This window comes from Oncorhynchus clarkii, unplaced genomic scaffold (genome assembly GCF_045791955.1).
Source record: "Oncorhynchus clarkii lewisi isolate Uvic-CL-2024 unplaced genomic scaffold, UVic_Ocla_1.0 unplaced_contig_10383_pilon_pilon, whole genome shotgun sequence".
NCBI lineage: Eukaryota > Metazoa > Chordata > Actinopteri > Salmoniformes > Salmonidae > Oncorhynchus > Oncorhynchus clarkii.
In genome coordinates this window covers 107,167-127,500 of record NW_027261118.1, presented here as the reverse complement: position 1 = coordinate 127,500, position 20,334 = coordinate 107,167, and the positions used below count along the sequence as shown (strand labels likewise).

General features: G+C 50.6%; 1 protein-coding gene across 1 annotated transcript in view; it reads left to right on the top strand.

The window, feature by feature from the left end:
• The window catches only part of LOC139404929 (neurobeachin-like protein 2), a 133,181-nt gene that overhangs the window by 62,092 nt on the left and 50,755 nt on the right, over nucleotides 1-20,334 (top strand). The window contains exons 20-27 of the mRNA XM_071147468.1: nucleotides 4,864-4,946; nucleotides 5,524-5,616; nucleotides 6,372-6,549; nucleotides 7,393-7,526; nucleotides 10,898-11,057; nucleotides 13,038-13,140; nucleotides 13,989-14,142; nucleotides 15,169-15,324. Coding sequence (XP_071003569.1) covers nucleotides 4,864-4,946; nucleotides 5,524-5,616; nucleotides 6,372-6,549; nucleotides 7,393-7,526; nucleotides 10,898-11,057; nucleotides 13,038-13,140; nucleotides 13,989-14,142; nucleotides 15,169-15,324 — 1,061 coding nt within the window. The remainder of the gene's footprint in view (nucleotides 1-4,863; nucleotides 4,947-5,523; nucleotides 5,617-6,371; nucleotides 6,550-7,392; nucleotides 7,527-10,897; nucleotides 11,058-13,037; nucleotides 13,141-13,988; nucleotides 14,143-15,168; nucleotides 15,325-20,334) is intronic.

Below are 20,334 nucleotides of genomic sequence, written 5' to 3'. Positions count from 1 at the left end.
TATACACTGCTGGTACACACACACACACACACACACACACACCAAGGCCCTATACACTGCTGGCACACACACACACACACACACACACCAAGGCCCTATACACTGCTGGTACACACACACACACCAAGGCCCTATACACTGCTGGTACACACACACACACACACACACCAAGGCCCTATACACTGCTGGTACACACACACACCAAGGACCTATACACTGCTGGTACACACACACACACACACACAAACACACCAAGGCCCTATACACTGCTGGTACACCCACACACACACACACCAAGGCCCTATACACTGCTGGTACACACACACACACCAAGGCCCTATACACTGCTGGTACACACACACACCAAGGACCTATACACTGCTGGTACACACACACACACACACACACCAAGGCCCTATACACTGCTGGTACACACACACACCAAGGCCCTATACGCTGCTGGTATACACACCCACCAAGGCCCTACACGCTGCTGGTACACACACACACACACACACACACAAACACACCAACGCCCTATACACTGCTGGTACACCCACACACACACACACCAAGGCCCTATACACTGCTGGTACACACACACACACCAAGGCCCTATACACTGCTGGTACACACACACACCAAGGACCTATACGCTGCTGGTACACACACACACACACACACACACACACACACACCAAGGCCCTATACACTGCTGGTACACACACACACCAAGGCCCTATACACTGCTGGTACACACACACACACACACACACACCAAGGCCCTAGACACTGCTGGTACACACACACACACCAAGGCCCTATACACTGCTGGTACACACACACACCAAGGACCTATACACTGCTGGTACACACACACACACACACACACACACACCAAGGCCCTATACACTGCTGGCACACACACACACACACACACACACACCAAGGCCCTATACACTGCTGGTACACACACACACACCAAGGCCCTATACACTGCTGGTACACACACACACACACACACACCAAGGCCCTATACACTGCTGGTACACACACACACCAAGGACCTATACACTGCTGGTACACACACACACACACACACAAACACACCAAGGCCCTATACACTGCTGGTACACCCACACACACACACACCAAGGCCCTATACACTGCTGGTACACACACACACACCAAGGCCCTATACACTGCTGGTACACACACACACCAAGGACCTATACACTGCTGGTACACACACACACACACACACACCAAGGCCCTATACACTGCTGGTACACACACACACCAAGGCCCTATACGCTGCTGGTATACACACCCACCAAGGCCCTACACGCTGCTGGTACACACACACACACACACACACACAAACACACCAAGGCCCTATACACTGCTGGTACACCCACACACACACACACCAAGTTCCTATACACTGCTGGTACACACACACACACCAAGGCCCTATACACTGCTGGTACACACACACACCAAGGACCTATACACTGCTGGTACACACACACACACACACACACCAAGGCCCTATACACTGCTGGTACACACACACACCAAGGCCCTATACGCTGCTGGTATACACACGCACCAAGGCCCTACACGCTGCTGGTACACACACACACCAAGGCCCTATACGCTGCTGGTACACACACACACACACACACACACACACACACACACACACACACACACACACACACACACACACCAAGGCCCTATACACTGCTGGTACACACACACACCAAGGCCCTATACGCTGCTGGTATACACACGCACCAAGGCCCTATACGCTGCTGGTACACACACACACCAAGGCCCTATACGCTGCTGGTACACACACACACACCAAGGCCTGATACACTGCTGGTACACACACACACACACCAAGGCCCTAGACACTGCTGGTACACACACACACACCAAAGCCCTAGACACTGCTGGTACACACACACACACACCAAAGCCCTAGACACTGCTGGTACACACACACACACCAAGGCCCTAGACACTGCTGGTACACACACACACACCAAGGCCCTAGACACTGCTGGTACACACACACACACCAAGGCCCTATACACTGCTGGTACACACACACACACCAAGGCCCTATACACTGCTGGTACACACACACACACACACACACACCAAGGCCCTAGACACTGCTGGTACACACACACACCAAGGCCCTATACACTGCTGGTACACACACACACCAAGGACCTATACACTGCTGGTACACACACACACACACACACACACACCAAGGCCCTATACACTGCTGGCACACACACACACACACACACACACACACACCAAGGCCCTATACACTGCTGGTACACACACACACACCAAGGCCCTATACACTGCTGGTACACACACACACACACAAACACCAAGGCCCTATACACTGCTGGTACACACACACACCAAGGACCTATACACTGCTGGTACACACACACACACACACACACAAACACACCAAGGCCCTATACACTGCTGGTACACCCACACACACACACACACCAAGGCCCTATACACTGCTGGTACACACACACACACCAAGGCCCTATACACTGCTGGTACACACACACACCAAGGACCTATACACTGCTGGTACACACACACACACACACACACACACACCAAGGCCCTATACACTGCTGGTACACACACACACCAAGGCCCTATACGCTGCTGGTATACACACCCACCAAGGCCCTACACGCTGCTGGTACACACACACACACACACACACACCAAGGCCCTATACACTGCTGGTACACACACACACACCAAGACCCTATACACTGCTGGTACACACACACACCAAGGCCCTATACGCTGCTGGTACACACACACACACCAAGGACCTATACACTGCTGGTACACACACACACGCCAAGGCCCTATACACTGCTGGTACACACACACACACCAAGGCCCTACACGCTGCTGGTACACACACACACCAAGGCCCTATACGCTGCTGGTACACACACACACACACACACACACACACACACACACACACACACACACACCAAGGCCCTATACACTGCTGGTACACACACACACCAAGGCCCTATACGCTGCTGGTACACACACACACACACACACACACACACATACACACACACACACACACACACACACACACACACACACACATACATACACACACACACACACCAAGGCCCTATACACTGCTAGTACACACACACACCAAGGCCTACGCACCTACGCTGCTGGTACACACACACACACACACACACACACACATACACACACACACACACACACACACACACACATACACACACACACACACCAAGGCCCTAGACACTGCTGGTACACACACACACACCAAAGCCCTAGACACTGCTGGTACACACACACACACACCAAAGCCCTAGACACTGCTGGTACACACACACACACCAAGGCCCTAGACACTGCTGGTACACACACACACACCAAGGCCCTAGACACTGCTGGTACACACACACACACCAAAGCCCTAGACACTGCTGGTACACACACACACACACACCAAAGCCCTAGACACTGCTGGTACACACACACACACCAAGGCCCTAGACACTGCTGGTACACACACACACCAAGGCCCTAGACACTGCTGGTACACACACACACCAAGGACCTATACACTGCTGGTACACACACACACACACACACACACACACACCAAGGCCCTATGCACTGCTGGTACACACACACACACACACACACACACCAAGGCCCTATACACTGCTGGTACACACACACACACCAAGGCCCTATACACTGCTGGTACACACACACACACACACACACACACACACCAAGGCCCTATACACTGCTGGTACACACACACACACCAAGGCCCTATACACTGCTGGTACACACACACACACACACACACACACACCAAGGCCCTATACACTGCTGGTACACACACACACCAAGGCCCTATACGCTGCTGGTACACACACACACACACACACACACACACACACACACACACACACACACACACACACACACAAGGCCCTATACACTGCTGGTACACACACACACCAAGGCCCTATACGCTGCTGGTACACACACACACCAAGGCCCTATACGCTGCTGGTACACACACACACACCAAGGCCTGATACACTGCTGGTACACACACACACACACACCAAGGCCCTAGACACTGCTGGTACACACACACACCAAGGCCCTAGACACTGCTGGTACACACACACACACACACACACACCAAGGCCCTCGACACTGCTGGTACACACACACACACACACACACCAAGGTCCGATACACTGCTGGTACACAAACACACAAAAAGGCCCTAGACACTGCTGGTACACACACACACACACACACACACCAAGGCCCTAGACACTGCTGATTCACACACACACCAAGGCCCTAGACACTGCTGGTAGGATTAGGACTTACTTTATTGTCCTGAGGGGTAATTGGTCTGAACATTAAAAAGTGCTGCTGCTTTCACATAGAATATCACATCATTATACAGCATCAATCATATAAGCACCCCTCTTCCCACCCGCACAAGGCTGTGACTTGGTGGTCAGTTCCACATGGTTTAAGGCCTACTGGCCAGACTCCAGTTGTTGTCTTCTACCCTCTTTTACATCTGTCTACCCTACTAGTTAGTAGTTTTATTTACAGGGGGACCAAACATTGTATACAGTACACACGGTACACACACTAGCTAAGCCACACACACTAGGGCCATACATTCTGCAGGTTTCTACACACACCCAACACACTATATATAGTAACCTTGTAACCCTCCCTCCCTCCCAGGCCCCAACCATGTGTCCCTGTTCAAGGCAGATGGAGAGCTGTCGGACCTCAACAGTAAACTGCTTCTCTACTACACTCCTCAGGTGGGTGGCTCACTCAAAGGCTCCTCCCAGACACAGGCTCCTCCCAGAACACAGTTACAATGTTACAATGTACTAAAAACAGGTAGTAACGCTGTAGTAACAACAGGTAGTAACGCTGTAGTAACAACAGGTAGTAATGCTGGAGCAACAACGGGTAGTAATGCTGTAGTAACAACGGGTGGTAACGCTGGAGCAACAACCGGTAGTAACGCTGTAGTAACAACGGGTAGTAACGCTGTAGTAATAACGGGTAGTAACGCTGTAGTAACAACGGGTAGTAATGCTGTAGTAACAACGGGTAGTAACGCTGGAGCAACAACGGGTAGTAACGCTGGAGCAACAACGGGTAGTAACGCTGGAGCAACAACGAGTAGTAACGCTGGAGCAACAACGGGTAGTAACGCTGGAGCAACAACGGGTAGTAACGCTGTAGTAACAACGAGTAGTAACGCTGGAGCAACAACGGGTAGTAACGCTGTAGTAACAACGGGTAGTAACGCTGGAGCAACAACGGGTAGTAACGCTGTAGCAACAACGGGTAGTAACGCTGTCATTAAAACACTTGTATTTGTCTCAGGCCTTCAAGAGTCAGATCTGTGTGGACCTGTCTCCTAACCACCAGTATAATGGCAGACTGACAGGCCACAGAGTGGTGAACTGGGACATCAAGGTGTGTTGCTATTCATTCTCCCTCCAACAGTTGCTACTGTCTTTGTTAACCAAGAGCTCAGTAAACTAGTTGGACCTGGCAACATCACTGTGTTTGGGTGAGGGTTCCTCGAGTGACAAGACTGTGACTGTGTGTATGTCTCTGTGTCTGTGTGTATGTCTCTGTGTCTGACTGTGTGTATGTCTCTGTGTCTGACTGTATGTCTCTGTGTCTGTGTGTATGTTTCTGTGTCTTACTGTGTGTATGTCTCTGTGTCTGTGTGTATGTCTCTGTGTCTGACTGTGTATGTCTCTGTGTCTGACTGTGTGTATGTCTCTGTGTCTGACTGTGTGTATGTATGTATGTTTCTGTGTCTTACTGTGTGTATGTCTCTGTGTCTGACTGTGTGTATGTCTCTGTGTCTGACTGTGTGTATGTCTCTGTGTCTGACTGTGTGTATGTCTCTGTGTCTGACTGTGTGTATGTCTCTGTGTCTGACTGTGTGTATGTCTCTGTGTCTGACTGTGTGTATGTCTCTGTGTCTGACTGTGTGTATGTCTCTGTGTCTGACTGTGTGCATGTATGTATGTTTCTGTGTCTTACTGTGTGTATGTCTCTGTGTCTGACTGTGTGTATGTCTCTGTGTCTGACTGTATGTCTCTGTGTCTGTGTGTATGTCTCTGTGTCTGACTGTGTGAATGTCTCTGTGTCTGACTGTATGTCTCTGTGTCTGACTGTGTGCATGTATGTATGTTTCTGTTTGCGTATCCCTGTAGGATGTGTTAAACACAGTGGGGGGCATGGGGGTTCTACTGCCCCTCCTGGAACAGGTGTGTGAGCCAGAGCAGGCGGAGGGAGGAGGTCAGGAGACGTCAGACCTACTGGGACCAGAACTAACCTGTAGCTCCTCCCGGGGGCCTGTCGGCATGCTGCTGCCACTGGGCAAGTCCTCCGGTCAGTAGCCTGTACAGGGTCCAGTGTGTGTGTGTGTACTGCTGTATGTGTGTGTTGGAGATAATAGAGAGACAGATATATTATACTGTATTATCAACTGGGGGGTTCCAGCCCTGAATGCTAATTGGCTGAAACAGCATTTCAGCCATGTGTATATCACACAATATACCCACAGGTATACTTGTTTACTGCTCTAATTACATTGGTAACCAGTTTATAACAGCAGTAAGGCACCTCTGGGGTGTGATATATGGCCAATATACCACGGCTAAGGGCTGTGTCCAGGCTGTACTCCGCTTTGGGTTGTGCCTAAGAACAGCCCTTAGTCATTGTACATTCAATAAGCCAGAGGGGATGTGTTATATGGTCAATATACCACGGCTAATTAGAACAGTAAAAATACATGTTTTGTAATACCACGGCTTTCAGCCAATCAACATTCAGGGCTCGAATCGGTTCTATCCCCGAATGCTGATTGGCTGACAGCCGTGGTATATCAGACCGTGTACCATGGGTATGACAAAACATGTATTTTTTACTGCTCTAATTACATTGGTAACCAGTTTATAATAGCAATAAGGCACCTCAGGGGTTTGTGGTATATGGCCAATATACCACTGCTAAGGGCCGTGTTGCATTGTGCCTAACAACAGCCCTTAGCCGTGGTATATTGGCCATATATCACACCCCCTCGGGCCTTTATTGCTTAATTGACATACTTTGCAAGGTCAGTGGGTGTTAAAGAGCTACCTTACTGGGAATATTTAGATTTTGGAAATGGTGCTCCGTGAACACTGATGAAACGCTATCGTACTCGTGTGTGTGTGTGTGTGTGTGTGTCAGATGGTCGGCTGGAGAGGAACAGTGTAGCAGCCTTCCTGCTGATGGTGAAGAATCTGATTCGTCATCACCCTGTCAACCAGGAGAGCCTACTGAACTGCCACGGACCCAGCATTATAGGAGCCATGCTCACTAAGGTACTGGCCCATTATAGGAGCCATGTTCACTAGGGTACTGGCCCATTATAGGAGCCATGTTCACTAGGGTACTGGCCCATTATAGGAGCCATGTTCACTAGGGTACTGGCCCATTATAGGAGCCATGTTCACTAGGGTACTGGCCCATTATAGGAGCCATGCTCACTAAGGTACTGGCCCATTATAGGAGCCATGTTCACTAGGGTACTGGCCCATTATAGGAGCCATGTTCACTAGGGTACTGGCCCATTATAGGAACCATGTTCACTAGGGTACTGGCCCATTATAGGAACCATGTTCACTAGGGTACTGGCCCATTATAAGAGCCATGCTCACTAAGTACTGTCAGTAAACAATGGGAATGACTTAGATTTAAGTAGCAGCTAAAACCTGGGTCATGTTATTGTGTGTAGATGTGTATCCATAGTAGCTAATGACCAGACCAGAGCCATCATCCTACAGTACTGTAGTAGCTAATGACCAGACCAGAGCCATCATCGTCCTACGGTACTGTAGTAGCTAATGACCAGAGCCATCATCGTCCTACAGTACTGTAGTAGCTAATGTCCAGACCAGAGCCATCATCCTACGGTACTGTAGTAGCTAATGACCAGACCAGAGCCATCATCCTACGGTACTGTAGTAGCTAATGACCAGAGCCATCATCATCCTACAGTACTGTAGTAGCTAATGACCAGACCAGAGCCATCATCCTACGGTACTGTAGTAGCTAATGTCCAGACCAGAGCATCATCATCCTACAGTACTGTAGTAGCTAATGTCCAGACCAGAGCATCATCCTACGGTGCTGTAGTAGCTAATGACCAGACCATCATCATCCTACAGTACTGTAGTAGCTAATGACCAGACCAGAGCATCATCCTACAGTACTGTAGTAGCTAATGACCAGACCAGAGCCATCATCGTCCTACAGTACTGTAGTAGCTAATGACCAGACCAGAGCCATCATCGTCCTACAGTACTGTAGTAGCTAATGACCAGACCAGAGCCATCATCGTCCTACAGTACTGTAGTAGCTAATGACCAGACCAGAGCCATCATCGTCCTACAGTACTGTAGTAGCTAATGACCAGACCAGAGCCATCATCGTCCTACAGTACTGTAGTAGCTAATGACCAGACCAGAGCCATCATCGTCCTACAGTACTGTAGTAGCTAATGACCAGACCAGAGCCATCATCGTCCTACAGTACTGTAGTAGCTAATGACCAGACCAGAGCCATCATCGTCCTACAGTACTGTAGTAGCTAATGACCAGACCAGAGCATCATCCTACAGTACTGTAGTAGCTAATGACCAGACCAGAGCCATCATCATCCTACAGTACTGTAGTAGCTAATGTCCAGACCAGAGCCATCATCCTACGGTACTGTAGTAGCTAATGACCAGACCAGAGCCATCATCCTACGGTACTGTAGTAGCTAATGACCAGACCAGAGCCATCATTCTACGGTACTGTAGTAGCTAATGTCCAGACCAGAGCATCATCATCCTACAGTACTGTAGTAGCTAATGTCCAGACCAGAGCATCATCCTACGGTACTGTAGTAGCTAATGACCAGACCATCATCATCCTACAGTACTGTAGTAGCTAATGACCAGACCAGAGCATCATCCTACAGTACTGTAGTAGCTAATGACCAGACCAGAGCCATCATCGTCCTACAGTACTGTAGTAGCTAATGACCAGACCAGAGCCATCATCGTCCTACAGTACTGTAGTAGCTAATGACCAGACCAGAGCCATCATCGTCCTACAGTACTGTAGTAGCTAATGACCAGACCAGAGCCATCATCGTCCTACAGTACTGTAGTAGCTAATGACCAGACCAGAGCCATCATCGTCCTACAGTACTGTAGTAGCTAATGACCAGACCAGAGCCATCATCATCCTACAGTACTGTAGTAGCTAATGACCAGACCAGAGCCATCATCGTCCTACGGTACTGTAGTAGCTAATGACCAGAGCCATCATCGTCCTACAGTACTGTAGTAGCTAATGACCAGACCAGAGCCATCATCGTCCTACGGTACTGTAGTAGCTAATGACCAGACCAGAGCCATCATCGTCCTACAGTACTGTAGTAGCTAATGACCAGACCAGAGCCATCATCGTCCTACAGTACTGTAGTAGCTAATGACCAGACCAGAGCCATCATCGTCCTACAGTACTGTAGTAGCTAATGACCAGACCAGAGCCATCATCGTCCTACAGTACTGTAGTAGCTAATGACCAGACCAGAGCCATCATCGTCCTACAGTACTGTAGTAGCTAATGACCAGACCAGAGCCATCATCGTCCTACAGTACTGTAGTAGCTAATGACCAGACCAGAGCCATCATCATCCTACAGTACTGTAGTAGCTAATGACCAGACCAGAGCCATCATCATCCTACGGTACTGTAGTAGCTAATGACCAGAGCCACCATCGTCCTACAGTACATTCCAGAGGAGGTTTATAGGAGCGTAGAGGAAGGGGGGCTGGTGGTGTGACAGGATATGAGGGTATATATGACTGCTGGGCTGAGCATCCTGTTAGGAAACCCTGCTATAACTATCCCACACAATTACCCCTTCACACACACACACACACACACACACACACACACACACACACACACACACGTATGCTTGCACACGCATGCACTCGCAGACACGCATACAAACACAACACACACACACAACGCCCCCCTCACACACTCACACCCCTCACATACACACCCCTCATACACACACAGTGACTCCCAGTCGTAGTACCACACTGACACACACCATGTCACGTTGAGAGTGACTTCCTCAACGACAGACAGTTTTACCCGACTTAGTCATTTGACCTTGGTTCCTCTGACTCTCCCTACAGTAGGACAGATAAACAGTACAGACACACCTTGGTTCCTCTGATTCTCCCTACAGTAGGACAGATAAACAGTACAGACACACCTTGGTTCCTCTGATTGTCCCTACAGTAGGACAGATAAACAGTACAGACACACCTTGGTTCCTCTGATTGTCCCTACAGTAGGACAGATAAACAGTACAGACACACCTTGGTTCCTCTGATTGTCCCTACAGTAGGACAGATAAACAGTACAGACACACCTTGGTTCCTCTGATTGTCCCTACAGTAGGACAGATAAACAGTACAGACACACCTTGGTTCCTCTGATTGTCCCTACAGTAGGACAGATAAACAGAACAAACACTTGTACAGCTTGTCTCCCTTTTTAATCTTCTACTCCCCCATCTCTCTCTCCCTCCCCCGTCTCTCTCTCTCCCTCCCCCGTCTCTCTCTCCCCCGTCCCCTGTCTCTCTACCCTCCCCCATCTCCCTCTCCCATCTCTTTCTCCTAGGTCCCAGGTAGTATGATGGATATGTCTGTTCTGATGGCGTGTCAGTTCCTGTTGGAGCAGGTATCCAGTGAGGAGAACAGTCCGTTGCTCCTGCAGCTCTACCAACACCTGCTATTTGACTTCCGCATCTGGAGCAGCAGCCACTTCGCTGTGTGTCTGGGTAAGAGAGAGCAGTCAGGCATTATAGCCTGGTAGCCAGTAGACTTCCGCATCTGGAGCAACAGCCACTTCGCTGTGTGTCTGGGTAAGAGAGAGCAGTCAGGCATTATAGCCTGGTAGCCAGTAGACTTCCGCATCTGGAGCAACAGCCACTTCGCTGTGTGTCTGGGTAAGAGCAGTCATTATAGCCTGGTAGCCAGTAGACTTCCGCATCTGGAGCAACAGCCACTTCGCTGTGTGTCTAGGTAAGAGAGAGCAGTCAGGCATTATAGCCTGGTAGCCAGTAGACTTCCACATCTGGAGCAGCAGCCACTTCGCTGTGTGTCTGGGTAAGAGCAGTCAGGCATTATAGCCTGGTAGCCAGTATACTTCCACATCTGGAGCAACAGCCACTTCGCTGTGTGTCTGGGTAAGAGCAGTCAGGCATTATAGCCTGGTAGCCAGTAGACTTCCACATCCGGAGCAGCAGCCACTTCGCTGTGTGTTTGGGTAAGAGAGAGCAGTCAGGCATTATAGCCTGGTAGCCAGTAGACTTCCACATCTGGAGCAGCAGCCACTTCGCTGTGTGTCTGGGTAAGAGCAGTCAGGCATTATAGCCTGGTAGCCAGTAGACTTCCGCATCTGGAGCAACAACCACTTCGCTGTGTGTCTGGGTAAGAGCAGTCAGGCATTATAGCCTGGTAGCCAGTAGACTTCCACATCTGGAGCAGCAGCCACTTCGCTGTGTGTTTGGGTAAGAGCAGTCAGGCATTATAGCCTGGTAGCCAGTAGACTTCCACATCTGGAGCAACAGCCACTTCGCTGTGTGTCTGGGTAAGAGCAGTCAGGCATTATAGCCTGGTAGCCAGTAGACTTCCACATCTGGAGCAACAGCCACTTCGCTGTGTGTCTGGGTAAGAGTAGTCAGGCATTATAGCCTGGTAGCCAGTAGACTTCCACATCTGGAGCATTCAGCCACTTCGCTGTGTGTCTGGGTAAGAGCAGTCAGGCATTATAGCCTGGTAGCCAGTAGACTTCCACATCTGGAGCAACAGCCACTTCGCTGTGTGTCTGGGTAAGAGCAGTCAGGCATTATAGCCTGGTAGCCAGTATACTTCCACATCTGGAGCAACAGCCACTTCGCTGTGTGTCTGGGTAAGAGCAGTCAGGCATTATAGCCTGGTAGCCAGTAGACTTCCACATCTAGAGCAGCAGCCACTTCGCTGTGTGTTTGGGTAAGAGAGAGCAGTCAGGCATTATAGCCTGGTAGCCAGTAGACTTCCACATCTGGAGCAGCAGCCACTTCGCTGTGTGGCTGGGTAAGAGCAGTCAGCCACTGTAGCCTGGTTGCCAGTTCTGTAGGCCTTTGAACATCAGAGCAGTTGTTGGCTAAAGCACAAACCGATCTGGGAGGGTTATGTCTAGCGTGTCGTCCCTACAGTGTGCAAGACTATCCCAGTATCAACAGACTCTGGTCGGCTCTGTCAAAGCTAACTCTGCCCCTTTCATATGCATGTAGAAGCTCTGTCAAAGCTAACTCTGCCCCTTTCATATGCGTGTAGCCCAGGGACTTCTGGAGACAGACTGAGACATAACCCTTTGGTACAGAGGGAATATATTATCAGAACTATAACCCACTAATACTGTATGAGTCAATGCCCTCCAGGATGTAAGTCTGTACTCGTGACATCATATAAATGAATGCTGTTTTCCAGTGGTACATTTTCAGACTGCATTGTCAATAACATAGTAGTGAAGGACTTGTTTCCTAAATAGCACCCTATTCCCTATATAGTGCACCACTACTTTCGGTAGTGCCTTAAATAGGGAATAGGGTGCCATTCGGGACACACCCAATGTGTGTGATGTGTTGTCTGTGAAGGCCATGTCCAGTACCTCATATTGATGTGTTGTCTGTGAAAGCCATGTCCAGTACCTCATATTGATGTGTTGTCTGTGAAGGCCATGTCCAGTACCTCATATTGATGTGTTGTCTGTGAAGGCCATGTCCAGTACCTGTCGTCTGTGATCAAGGATGGGAAGCAGCGCATGAGGAAGAAGTATGGAGTGCAGTACATCCTGGATACCATACGGACACACTACAGGTACCTCAACATCCCTTTACACTCCAGGTACCTCAACCCTTTACACTCCAGGTACCTCAACATCCCATTACACTCCAGGTACCTCAACATCCCTTTACACTACACAGGTACCTCAACATTTACACTATAGGTACCTCAACATCCCTTTACACTATAGGTACCTCAACAACCCATTACACTACAGGTACCTCAACAACCCTTTACACTCCAGGTACCTCAACATCCCTTTACACTACACAGGTACCTCAACCCTTTACACTCCAGGTACCTCAACAACCCATTACACTACAGGTACCTCAACAACCCATTACACTACACAGGTACCTCAACCCATTACACTCCAGGTACCTCAACATCCCTTTACACTACAGGTACCTCAACAACCCATTACACTACAGGTACCTCAACAACCCATTACACTACAGGTACCTCAACCCATTACACTCCAGGTACCTCAACATCCCTTTACACTACAGATACCTCAACATCCCTTTACACTACAGGTACCTCAACATCCCATTACACTACACAGGTACCTCAACATCCCATTACACTACAGGTACCTCAACAACCCATTACACTACAGGTACCTCAACAACCCATTACACTACACAGGTACCTCAACATCCCATTACACTACACAGGTACCTCAACAACCCTTTACTGTGGTAATCATAATCTTGATGGCACAAATGATGAATTGTGAGTTATCTATGCTTTTTAAAAATGATAGCCTCCCATGTAGATGGTAAAAATGTATGACAGATGAATGTACATGTTGTTGTCACTGTTGTTTGTATGCCTCCATATGTCCATAATCTGATTAGTTCATCTCTGTGTGCTCTCAGTGTGGAGAAAGATGGCAGTCCTCTGTCTGATGAAAAGCAGACTGTTCAGATCTCTCTGTTCTCTCTGCTGAGAGACTTCCTCCTCAAGTGTCCTACGGCTGAAGAGCTCCACAGCATCTTGGCCTACACACTGGCTATAGGAGAAGAGCAGCAGGTACACACGCTAACGGAGACATGCTTACTCCTTGTCTTTATTCAGAGTGGTTTTGGATCTAACCATGTCCTTTCTTCAACCCTATAATTCCATTCACATGTCTCCTCCCTCTCTTTCCCTCCCTCCCTCTTTGCTTTCTATCCTCTGCCATCTCCCCTCTTCTCAACCTCCCACCTCCACGTCCCCTCTTGTCAACCTCCCACCTCTACGTCCCCTCTTCTCAACCTCCCACCTCTACGTTCCCTCTTCTCAACCTCCCACCTCTACGTCCCCTCTTCTCAACCTCCCACCTCTACGTCCCCTCTTCTCAACCTCCCACCTCCACGTCCCCTCTTCTCAACCTCCCACCTCCACGTCCCCTCTTCTCAACCTCCCACCTCCACGTCCCCTCTTCTCAACCTCCCACCTCCACGTCCCCTCTTCTCAACCTCCCACCTCCACGTCCCCTCTTCTCAACCTCCCACCTCCACGTCCCCTCTTCTCAACCTCCCACCTCTACGTCCGCTCTTCTCAACCTCCTTACTCTCCTCTATTTCTACTCCCATCACTTACTCTCACTGTCCTCTTTTCTCCCCCCTCTCACTCTCTCTCCCCACCCCTCTCCACCCTACCCCTCTCTTACCGTCTCCTCTTTCCCCTATTTCTCTCTCCACTCCCTATATTCATCCCAATCACTTACTCTCCCCCTCCCTCCTCTCTCTCTCTCCCCCTCCCTCTCCCCCTCCCTCCTCTCACTCTCTCCACCCCTCCCTTTCTCTCTCTCTCTCTCTCTCTCTCTCCCTCTCCCCCTTCCCTCTTTCCCTCTCCCCCTTCCCTCTTTCCCTCTCCCCCCTCCCTCCTTCCCTCTTTCCCTCTCCCCCCTCCCTCTTTCCCTCTCTCCCCTCCCTCTCCCCCTTTTTCTTCTCTCTCTCTCCCTCCTCTCTCTCTCTCTCCACCCCTCCCTCTCCCTCCTCTCTCTCTCCACCCCTCCCTCTCCCTCCTCTCTCTCTCTCCACCCTCCCTCTCCCTCCTCTCTCTCTCCATCAGGTGGTGAGTGCGTTAGATGTGGTTTACAGTCTGTTGAGGAGCAGCCCTCCCAGAGAGCAGGTCCAGGCTGTACTGTTGGAGTGGGGAGTAGAACAGCTCTACTGTCTGCTGCTCAAACCCAGCTTTGGAGATGAGGTCAGGGAGAGAGTCTTCAGGGTGAGTCAGTCTGCTGCATCTCACCACCATTACACTACCACATCACACCACCACACCACACCACCACGCCACCACCACACTAACACCACCAGACTAACACAAACACCACCACACCACCACCACCACGCCACCACCACACTAACACCACCACCACCACCACACTAACACCACCACCACCACACTAACACCACCACACTAACACCACCACCACCACCACCACACTAACACCACCACCACCACACTAACACCACCACCACCACCACACTAAAACACCACCACACTAACACCACCACCACCACCACCACACTAACACCACCACCACCACACTAACACCACCACACTAACACTAACACCACCACCACCACACTAACACCACCACCACCACACTAACACCACCACCACCACCACACTAAAACACCACCACACTAACACCACCACCACCACCACACTAACACCACCACCACCACGCTAACACCACCACCACCACACTAACACCACCACCACACTAACACAAACACCACCACACTAACACCACCACACTAACACAAACACCACCACACCACACTACCACATCACACTATCACCACACTAACACCACCACCACACTAACACAAACACCACCACACTAACACCACCACCACCACACTAACACCACCACCACCACACTAACACCACCACCACCACACTAACACCACCACCACACTAACACAAACACCACCACACTAACACCACCACCACCACACTAACACCACCACCACCACACTAACACCACCACCACCACCACACTAACACAAACACCACCACCACCACACTACCACATCACACTACCACACCACCACCACCACACTAACACCACCACCACACTAACACCACCACCACACTAACACAAACACCACCACACTAACACCACCACCACCACACTAACACCACCACCACCACACTAACACCACCACCACCACCACACTAACACAAACACCACCACACCACACTACCACATCACACTACCACACCACCACCACCACACTAACACAAACACCACCACCACCACGCCACCACCACACTAACACAAACACCACCACACTAACACCACCACCACACTAACACCACCACCACCACCACGCCACCACCACACTAACACAAACACCACCACACTAACACCACCACCACACTAACACCACCACCACCACCACACTAACACCACCACCACCACCACACTGTAACACCACCACACTAACACCACCACACTAGCACCGCCACCATCACACCACCACCACACCAACATCACACCACCATCACACCAACATCTCACCACCACACCACCACCACACCAACATCTCACCACCACACCAACATCTCACCATCACACCAACATCACACCACCATCACACCACCATCACACCAACATCTCACCAACACACCACCATCACACCACCATCACACCACCATCACACCACCATCACACCAACATCACACCACCATCACACCACCATCACACCAACATCTCACCATCACACCACCACCACACCACCATCACACCAACATCACACCACCATCACAGCACCATCACACCACCATCACACCACCATCACACCACCACCACACCACCATCACACCAACATCTCACCACCATCACACCAACATCTCACCACCATCACACCAACATCTCACCACCATCACACCAACATCACACCACCATCACACCACCATCACACCATCACACCACCATCACACCACCATCACACCACCATCACACCACCACCACACCACCATACCACAACATCACCAACATCACACCAACATCTCACCACCACACCAACATCACACCAACATCTCACCACCACACCAACATCACACCAACATCACCACCACACCAACATCACACCACCATATCACACCACTATACCACACCATCACACCACCACCATCACACCAACATCACACCACCACCATCTCACCACCACACCAACATCACCACCACACCAACATCACCACCACACCAACATCTCACCACCACACCAACATCTCACCACCACACCACATCTCCCTACCACACCAACATCACACCACCACCATCACACCAACATCACACCAACATCACACCACACCATCACACCACCACCATCACACCACCACCATCACACCCCCACCATCACACCACCACACCATCACACCACCACCATCACCACACCACCAACATCTCACCACCACACCAACATCACCACCACACCAACATCTCACCACCACACAAAACATCTCACCACCACACCAACATCTCATCACCACACCAACATCTCCCTACCACACCAACATCACACCACACCATCACACCACCACCATCACACCACCACCATCACACCACCACCACCATCACACCACCACCATCACACCACCACCATCACACCAACATCACACCACCACCATCACACCAACATCACACCACCACACCACCACACCATCACACCACCACACCACCACCATCAAACCAACATCACACCATCACACCACCACACCATCACACCACCACCATCACACCAACATCACACCATCACACCACCACACCATCACACCACCACACCATCACACCACCACACCACCACACCACCACCATCAAACCAACATCACACCATCACACCACCACACCATCACACCACCACACCATCACACCACCACCATCAAACCAACATCACACCATCACACCACCACACCATCACACCACCACCATCAAACCAACATCACACCATCACACCACCACACCATCACACCACCACCATCACACCACCACCATACCACCACACCATCACACCAACATCACACCACCACGTATTAGACCCTATTAGACACAAACACCACCACACTAACACCACCACCACCACACTAACACCACCACCACCACACTAACACCACCACCACCACACTAACACCACCACCACACTAACACAAACACCACCACACTAACACCACCACCACCACACTAACACCACCACCACCACACTAACACCACCACCACCACCACACTAACACAAACACCACCACCACCACACTACCACATCACACTACCACACCACCACCACCACACTAACACCACCACCACACTAACACCACCACCACACTAACACAAACACCACCACACTAACACCACCACCACCACACTAACACCACCACCACCACACTAACACCACCACCACCACCACACTAACACAAACACCACCACACCACACTACCACATCACACTACCACACCACCACCACCACACTAACACAAACACCACCACCACCACGCCACCACCACACTAACACAAACACCACCACACTAACACTACCACCACACTAACACCACCACCACCACCACGCCACCACCACACTAACACAAACACCACCACACTAACACCACCACCACACTAACACCACCACCACCACCACACTAACACCACCACCACCACCACACTGTAACACCACCACACTAACACCACCACACTAGCACCGCCACCATCACACCACCACCACACCACCACACCACCACCACACCAACATCTCACCACCACACCAACATCTCACCATCACACCACCATCACACCACCATCACACCAACATCTCACCAACACACCACCAACACACCACCATCACACCACCATCACACCACCATCACACCACCATCACACCAACATCACACCACCATCACACCACCATCACACCAACATCTCACCATCACACCACCACCACACCACCATCACACCAACATCACACCACCATCACACCACCATCACACCACCATCACACCACCACCACACCACCATCACACCAACATCTCACCACCATCACACCAACATCTCACCACCATCACACCAACATCACACCACCATCACACCACCATCACACCATCACACCACCATCACACCACCATCACACCACCACCACACCACCATACCACAACATCACCAACATCACACCAACATCTCACCACCACACCAACATCACACCAACATCTCACCACCACACCAACATCACACCAACATCACCACCACACCAACATCACACCACCATATCACACCACTATACCACACCATCACACCACCACCATCACACCAACATCACACCACCACCATCTCACCACCACACCAACATCACCACCACACCAACATCACCACCACACCAACATCTCACCACCACACCAACATCTCACCACCACACCACATCTCCCTACCACACCAACATCACACCAACACCATCACACCACCACCATCACACCAACATCACACCAACATCACACCACACCATCACACCACCACCATCACACCACCACCATCACACCCCCACCATCACACCACCACACCATCACACCACCACCATCACCACACCACCAACATCTCACCACCACACCAACATCACCACCACACCAACATCTCACCACCACACAAAACATCTCACCACCACACCAACATCTCACCACCACACCAACATCTCCCTACCACACCAACATCACACCACACCATCACACCACCACCATCACACCACCACCATCACACCACCACCACCATCACACCACCACAATCACACCACCACCATCACACCACCACAATCACACCACCACCATCACACCACCACACCATCACACCACCACCATCACACCACCACCATCACACCAACATCACACCACCACCATCACACCAACATCACACCACCACACCATCACACCACCACCATCACACCACCACACCATCACACCACCACCATCACACCAACATCACACCACCACCATCACACCAACATAACACCAACATCACACCACCACACCATCACACCACCAACATCACACCATCACACCATCACACCACCAACATCACACCAACATCACACCACCACACCATCACACCACCAACATCACACCAACATCACACCACCACACCACCATCACACCACCACACCACCACCATCAAACCAACATCACACCATCACACCACCACACCATCACACCACCACCATCAAACCAACATCACACCACCACACCACCACA